This window comes from Oryza sativa, chromosome 7 (assembly GCF_034140825.1).
Source record: "Oryza sativa Japonica Group chromosome 7, ASM3414082v1".
Taxonomy (NCBI): Eukaryota; Viridiplantae; Streptophyta; class Magnoliopsida; order Poales; family Poaceae; genus Oryza; species Oryza sativa.
Genome location: NC_089041.1, coordinates 12,980,719 through 12,989,083, shown reverse-complemented (window position 1 = coordinate 12,989,083; position 8,365 = coordinate 12,980,719). Strand labels below are relative to the sequence as shown.

Sequence of the window (8,365 nt, the reverse complement as noted above, 5' to 3'; positions counted from 1 at the left end):
CCTCCGGTTCATCCAAGGACACCAAGCAGATGATAGGAAAGGATAGAGAGGATTTACTAGTGAGAAACAGTGTCTACGAAAAGCTTAACTTTAATCCTAATGCAATACTTCAGGCACTGGCAACCCGCTGTTCTCAGATGTCGCTCTACTACGTACCCGGACAGGGAGGACTTAAGTGATCTCGAGGGCTGTCACCACCTCTACACCTACCTCAAACGTACTGTGCGATACGCAGCAATTACTGGATAACAACTACCTAAACACCACGTCTAAGCAATTAATATCTACTTTAGTGTTTATAACTCAACAAAGCAAACATTATATTTTTAGTTGGTTATAGTGAACAATAATCCCATATGCTGTTTAGGAACTAATCAAGAGATAATTCTCACAAGATAAATCTAAATTATTCAGGAAGAATATTATATTGAATTCAGAGTAATAAACAAAATAAAAGAAATAGGAGAAGATTACCGACAACTCCGGAATTCTTCCGACTTCTTCTACTCTACTCTCTTCCTATTCTAGTATACAATATAGTACAATAGAGCCTTGTATAATTCAGTTCAAGCTTGGAAGTGTGTGTTAAAGTGAGTGAGATGATGTCCTTATATAGGGGTAGGTATGACGGTTATACAATGCGAATTGTCGGAAATGCCTCGCAACCGCCATCAGGAGATGATCAGGACCGTCCACGCCAAACCCCAGCCTGGATGGCTGAGATTTTGGTTCGGCCGAACCTGGGCTAGGCCCATCTGGCCTGGCTCTTGGCCCATCTTCCCCCTGGACCTCCTCTATCTATTTTCTCAAGATTTTGGGTTGATTCTCGGGCATTTTGATGAAGTTCACAACCCATCCATGCATGGATACACATTTCTCCTCACTTTAGTTTGATTTTCCTCCCAACTTTAGGGTTTATTATCTGCATACAAATATATACCAACACTTGTGGAATATGTGAGATTAAGCACCTATTACTATGTTGGATATTTTATTATCTGAACTTTTATGCAGATGTTGGCGGTATAAAATCGGCATTTAACAGCCGCCAACAGCTGGCGGCCAAATTAAGCGGGCCGCCAATGAAGCTGTTGAGGTTTTCACTGGTGGCACACCTAAGTGACCGCCAGCGAAGATGGAAAATCTTTGATGACGGACTAGTGACGTGGGTCGCCAGTGAAGATGAAGATATTTTCGCTGCGGCCCACTTAAGCCACCGCCACTCCTACTTTTTTCTATGGTGTTGGCTTAAGTTGTCCGCTAGTGAAAATAGCTTCTCCTATATAAGGTCGAGCCTTAACTGCCATGCTATTTAAGCACGATTTTCTCTCTCTTATGAACACAAACATAGGGGGAGAATGTTTTGAACTCGAATGGTTTGATAGATCTATTGCGCCAAAGGTTAGTTATACTTAATTTGTACTACTCTATTTCTCAATTTTTTTTACATTTTTATAAGTTCTATGTTGGGAATTTAGCACAGCATATGTACCATTGCATGTTTGTTTTATTTGTTATGTGGAGCTCAAAACAGTCAAACTTTTTATGCGCACGCGCAAAACGGAGTCCGCATAAAGTCGTGGTGGTCGTCATAAGTTGGTGATGTTCTGCAGTCTGAATCCAGCCCACATGAATCCTCTCCCCTGTTGATCCTCTCCATCATTCCTAATTAAAACAAGAATGCACGTGTCTCGAGAGTATAAATCAGATGAACATGAACTCACGAATGAACTCATCTGATAGTTGAGTTGATGCGCATGAGCGCGGGTAATAGAACCATGAAGTTGTACTTGTGTACACGTCGATGTATGGGCGGTATTGATGTCCTCTTCACTGCGGTTAGCAACATTTTCATCCACCAAATAAATACTCCATTCATGTCAGTAAAGAAATTGCTCCTAGCAGTTCGCAAAACATATGGCTCTAGAAAAAAAAAAGGAGGAGGTAGAAAATAGAAAATGCTCTCAAGCATATTATGAGAAAAAGGAGAAAAGGAGTGTATGCTCACAATAATTCCTGAGCAACATGAGAAAAATAGTTAGAACAAAAATAGTCATATCTCCAATTAGGAATAAAGAGAGCCTATGACAAAGGAGTACCACATACCACCTTCCACCATATAGCCACACACTTTGCACATCTTGATCATATTGTATGATTTGCTTTCTTCCTTGGATCCTCTCTTTGATTTTGCAAAATATGTGTACAAAGTATTGTCTCATTATTTTTTCTCACCTTGAGCTCCACTATAAACCTTTTAGAGGTAGGATGAAAAAGATGCAACACTACGCCTTGGTGAGAAATTGTACACATTGAGCGATCTGAGAGTATCATTGGAGGAACTTTGGTTTTATTGCAAAATTCTTGAAAACCTCCATAAAGAAAGTTTAACAAAGACTAAGTGATTAATGCTCTACGATCCGTTCTACCTCTCAACTACCCAAGACGAGGAGAAGCTAAAAAACCCATGGGAGTATGATAAGAGAGGTTAAAGTATTGTTGCCAACTTATTCAAATTCTAGGTAGAAGGATATTTTGTGGGCATGATACTGTTGTGACATAAAACATGGTAGCAACTCCTGATCATAAACAACCTAAGTTTTATCTTTACTCGAGGACAAGCAAAAGTTTAGCTTGGGGTGTTAGTTGACAGTTGTTAAGTACCAATTTCGACCGTCAACTACCATAATAAATAAAAGAGAACTAACATTTCTTATATGTATGCTAGTATTAAATAATGTAGTTCCACTTGTCTTGAAGAATTAATGTGCATGCAGAGATTACACAATAAAGTGAAGGGGGAATGAGCCGGCATGCAAAAAAAACATACCTCCAGTGAATCACGTACGAGTCCATGGATTGATGGGCTCACAAGTCAGTCCAAACCGACCTAAAGTGGGGCCAAACCATCCTCAACCACCATAGGGGCCCATCTGGCAGCCTTTGGTGAAAGGCAGTGGAGAGAGGTGGGGCCCAGGGGTCGGCCGAACCGCCATGGCTACCCCTCATCTTCATCTTCCATGTGGCAACATCTCAGCCCTCCCTAATGACGGTTAGGAGCGCACCGACCTCAGTAACCGCCAATCCGCCATACAACCATCATTAGGAGGCTATAAAAGGAGAGGAGATTCTTCACTTTCAACACACACTTCAAGAAGCAATTCTCTCATTCCATATTGTATTATATCTAGTAGTAGTGGAGTTAGGGTTACAATAGTCTTTGGTTCTATAGTCTTCTCGGAGATTCCTGTATGCCTTGAGTACTTTACCCTTCTTGTAAGACTATAGTTGTAATAAAGGAATTATCTACTAGTTTACTAGATGTGTGCTCTATGAGTAGATTGTACTTTATTTATATGCTTCATTTGATCGATTAGGCTAGTCGATCTATGCTACGGTAACGGTCCAATGATCTTAACGGATTGCACTAGTTCCAACTTATCCATCTGAAAGGTGGGAGTCCTGGGGGAAATGGTGACATTATTTATTAACATAAGGATGGTTCTTAGGTTAGCTAAATATCGTTGGATGTAGGTATGCCCCACGGAAAGTGAGGTAGATGGCAGGTGGCAGGTGGTGACAGCCATGTTCGTCCCTTGTATTCTGCCACGCCCGGGTATGACGTAAGAGTTTGTAAAATACCATAACCACGCTGGCAGACCAATAGGGAGTGGTCTCTCGGTAGTACATGTGTGCTTAGAATTAAGTGCTAGCTTTGTAAGCATGTATGTGTTAAATGTAAACTACTAAACATTAGTAATATACAAGTACATATGAACCTTAGCTTTCTATAGTTCTTCTCCACTGCCTAGTGTATATTTATTAGAGAAAATCTCCTGTGTGTCACATTACCCATTATCATTTATCAATTAACCCATGTTTAGACTATAGTAAAGTAATTATAGCTTGATTAAGGATGTATGAACTCTATCTTTACACCATTACCTTTCCTGCAGAAATATAAATACAGCACACTTGGAATACTCCAGGGTAAAATGCTAGATCGGTATCCGTGATCTTGCGGATTTATCTATAACCGTAAGAAATACTAGCACCTATCCTGGTCTGGGTAGGGGCAAAACCTCAACGTGGTGTAAATGGTTATGCAAAGGGTCCTATCACAGCCTCTTACTAGGGTACCATGGCGATACGCTGGTGTATGGAGACATGCATGGGGGATGTGTCTTCTGAGTATAGTTGTACACCTTTAGTCAAAGTAAAACTATTCAAATAGTCAAGCCCGCTGTTATGGGTGATTGACCAAGATTCACCGTGATTAGTCACACTCTTAATTAAATTGACTTAATGGAATATTAGAATAGGTACTCCCTCCGTACTCGTAAAGGAAGTCGTTTAGGATAATGTTTAAGTCAAACCTTGGGAATATAAATCATGAATAACTCTCAATTTGTTGAGTTTGAAAATGTAAAAATTATATGAATAAATTTGTCCAAAAAAATATTTTCATAAAAGTATACATATACCACTTTTCAATAAATATTTTTATAGAAACAAGAAGTCAAATTTGTGTTTTGGAGACCGTGTCGCTGTCCAAAACGACTTCCTTTACAAGTACGAAGGGAGTATACTACAGGTGGATGGCTGGGCCCTATTAACACGGTGTAGCATTGATCGGTGATCAATACTCCCTCCGTACTCGTAAAGGAAGTTATTTTGGACAGCGACACAGTCTCCAAAACACAACTTTGACTTCTTGTTTCTATAAATATTTATTGAAAAGTGATATATGTATACTTTTATGATAGTATTTTTCAAGACAAATCTATTCATATAATTTTTATATTTTCAAACTTAACAACTTAAGAGTTATTCATGATTTATATTCTCAAGGTTTGACTTAAACATTGTCCTAAACGACTTTCTTTACGAGTACGGAGGGAGTATTGCTTAACATTATCCATAGCTTTATTGTTTTCAACCGCAACTGTTTACTAGTGCTTTATACAAATGAGCGCTTATGTTGTCCTTGTAATCCCTTGCATCATACCCATATTCGGTATGACTTGCTAAGTACGATGGGTAGTACTCAACCTTGCTATAACCCTCAAGTGTTTCATTTTGTTCTTCAACACTGTAGATCTACTTGCATCCGTCTGATAATTATAAAATGAAGTACAATTTATTTGTCGACTTTGATCGATCAAACGAATATAGCATGCTCATTGCTCAGTTTGCATTATCTGAACTTGCAAACCTGAAGAAATACTTTTATAAATTTAAGGGGCAGTGTCACTGTCCTTTTGCAAGCTATCTAAATTTGAAAACAAAATTGTGTTAAAAATTTGTTCGAGATTGAGAGAGTAGTAGTGGAGCTGATAGGTGGGCCCACCATTTTTTATTCTTACCCTTGTCACTTGTAAGTGGGGCCCACTTCTAGTTTTAATTCCTTTAATGACTGGATTGCCACATTAGTGCACTTGGACCAAGTCAATTATGCCACGTCAGCAAAATCGCTTCGCAAACCACCTAAAGAGTCGATTTGCACCGGTTTTTTAAGTTGGGAAAGGTGTTATACCCGGTTTTGTGGTTAAGGGATATGATTCGATCCAGGAAAGAGTTAAGGATGTATAGTAGACTTATTCGTTTAGAAAATGTGCTCGTAACAAATGAGTAAGTAGCTACCCAACAGCCCATAACCACGCAGCCCAAATTTCCATCATGCCAAGGCAAACTCAACCCAACCTGCGATGGGGAAACCATTTCTTGGTATACCCACTTATCATTGTTCCACGCCAGCCGCTAGTACCAGAGTACAGCCTATTGTTGTGGCCGCTGTTAACTGGTTCTTTCTTTTTCCTTCTTTTTTTTGCGAGGTGCTCTTCAATTTCGTTGTTTGCGCGGTTTCAGCACGTAGTATATGCTCTCTCTCTCTTCTTTTTTTTTTTGGGGAAGCACGTAGTATATGGCTATGGCCACGTTCGTTTCCACCAAGGGTGGATCTAGAACAAAATAATAGTGGGGGCTAAACAAATTAGGAGAGTCTTCAGCTCCCATATCTTATGAATCTATGCAAATAATTTTTAGTGGGGGCTTAGGAGGGTCTCCATGGTCCCAGTGGCAGTAGTGGGGTCTCAAGACCCCCCGCCCCCAAATTAAATCTGCCACTGGTTTCCACTACAAACATTAGATGAAGTTTTGGATTTTCGTGGCACGCTTTTCAAACTGCTAAACGGTGTGTTTCGTGCGAAAACTTTTTATATAAAAGTTGTTTTAAAATATCAGATTAATCCATGTTTCAAGTTTGTAATAATTAAAACGCAATTAAGCACACGTTGTTACCACCTCATTTTACGTGGAACATTTAATCTTTACCTTCATCTTCAGAAGATTCAAATACCACCTATATACCTATATGCTTGTCCATGCAGCAAATAGTACGTTACCATCCTCCATATCATCGCTGACGCTTCTTATATGTAAATAAATAAAATAAGAAGCCCTAATTTGAGACACGTGTGTTATAGCTTATACTACCCCTTGGATCATCGGTGATGCTAGATACGGAGTACTAGCTTAAAAACACAGTAATCCATTTCTGATCTAGTGATCTGGGCCACTTAACGAAGGCGCGCCGAGGCCTGCTCAGTGGACACCACCAGCAAAGCAAGGGTGTGGATCGTGTACGCTGACGCCCGCTAGTTTGTCCTATGCAGCCGCCCTACGTCAGCCAAGTCCAACGACAACGCCCAAACTTCCAGGTTTTCATGACCCTACATGTCATAGTCATTTGTCGACGCGCGGGCCCCACCGCACCGTCCTGGAAAATTCGTCGCCCACAGAGCCACCCAACCCTCTCGGGGCTCTATATAAACCCCGCGCTAATTTAATCCGCTGCCTTCCTGGAAAGGGAATAATCAAACACGCCCCGTCACTTCGCCGCACACATCACAGTGATCGCAGCCGCTAAGTCAAACATTCCCAGCTCACAGAGTCACACACATGGAGCAACACAGCCACTGCTGGTACTACGGCGGCGGCATGGCTGTCACCGCAGCCGCCGGTGCCGGCGCGGCGTCGTCGACATCCTCGGAATCGCAGCCGTCTGGCTACGACTACGAGACGGCGGGGAGCGCCGAGGTGTCGGCGCCCGGCGGCGGTGCGGGCCGCGAGAGGGCGGCGAGAAAGGAGGAGGGCGGGGCGGGGGCGGCGGCGGCGGCGGCGGGCTTCATCGGCGTGCGGAAGCGGCCGTGGGGGAGGTTCGCGGCGGAGATCAGGGACTCCACGCGGAACGGCGTGCGGGTGTGGCTCGGCACGTTCGAGACGGCCGAGGCCGCCGCGATGGCCTACGACCAGGCCGCGCTCTCGGCGCGGGGCGCGGCCGCGGCGCTCAACTTCCCCGTGGAACGCGTGCGCGAGTCGCTCCGCGCGCTCGCGCTCGGCGCGGCCGGAGGCTCGCCCGTGCTGGCGCTGAAGGGGCGGCACTCCAAGCGAAAGCGGCGGAAGAGATCAGAGCTGGCCGGTGCCACGGCGACGGCGAACAAGACGACGACGACGACGTCCGCCACGACCGGCGGGGAGCACAAGCAGATCGTCCTCGAGCTGGAGGACCTCGGCGCCGACTACCTAGAGGAGCTCCTCTGGATGTCCGAGCAAACTAGCCATTGATGATGATGCGAACGAACCTGCAAAAACATAGCTCTCGCGCGCGATCGATCGCGAGTTCAATACTTCAACTCGATCACATCCATGCCTTGCAATGCAGTGTGTGAACTCGACCGATCAGTTGGTAGTGGATTCCATGTGAAAAAAGGCTGCAACGTAACTGCTTCAAATCGTGACATAAAATTGGACTCATGCTTGCCTTTCATCACATGCACAGTGACAATTAAGGTCAGACAAAAAAGCACACGTGAGCAAATTGGTGACCATTTGTAGCGTATAGTATATAGTACCTGCCCGTATATCTTACTGGTGCAGTGAACTGGGGCATTGCATTGCATGGACTAATTAGTGGACATGGTCCCCATGCAGCCATGCTAGATGCATGCATCTGTAAATAAAGGGTACAGACGTACAGTAATACAGTCTGTAGAGTAAGAATATATACTCCATCCGTCCCATTTTAAGTACAGTCATGCTTTTCCGTACTCAACTAGTTAATCGTTCACCTTATTTAAAAATTTTTTGAAAAAAAATTAAAAATATAAATCACGTATAAATTGTTATTCATATTTTATCATCTCATAACAACAAAAATACTAATTAAAAAAATTTTCAAATTAGACAGACGATCAAAATTGGATACGAAAACTCATGGTTGCACTTAAAACAGGACGGAAGGAGTACTAATTAGGAGCGTGTGGCAGTGTTGTGGTGTTGTTATCACTGAAATGATATAGTATGG

General features: G+C 42.8%; 1 protein-coding gene across 1 annotated transcript; it reads left to right on the top strand.

The window, feature by feature from the left end:
* The first annotated feature begins 6,854 nt into the window (after positions 1-6,854).
* On the top strand, positions 6,855-8,092 carry LOC9266984 (ethylene-response factor C3). Its single transcript, XM_015790326.3, has one exon. The coding sequence runs from the start codon at positions 6,961-6,963 to the stop codon at positions 7,624-7,626; it is 666 nt and encodes a 221-aa protein (XP_015645812.1). The 5' UTR covers positions 6,855-6,960; the 3' UTR covers positions 7,627-8,092.
* Positions 8,093-8,365: the final 273 nt, after the last annotated feature.

Excerpts from the sequence above, each read along its gene's own strand:
- LOC9266984 (XM_015790326.3), top strand. The coding sequence starts at position 6,961 with ATGGAGCAACACAGCCACTGCTGGTACTACGGCGGCGGCATGGCTGTC.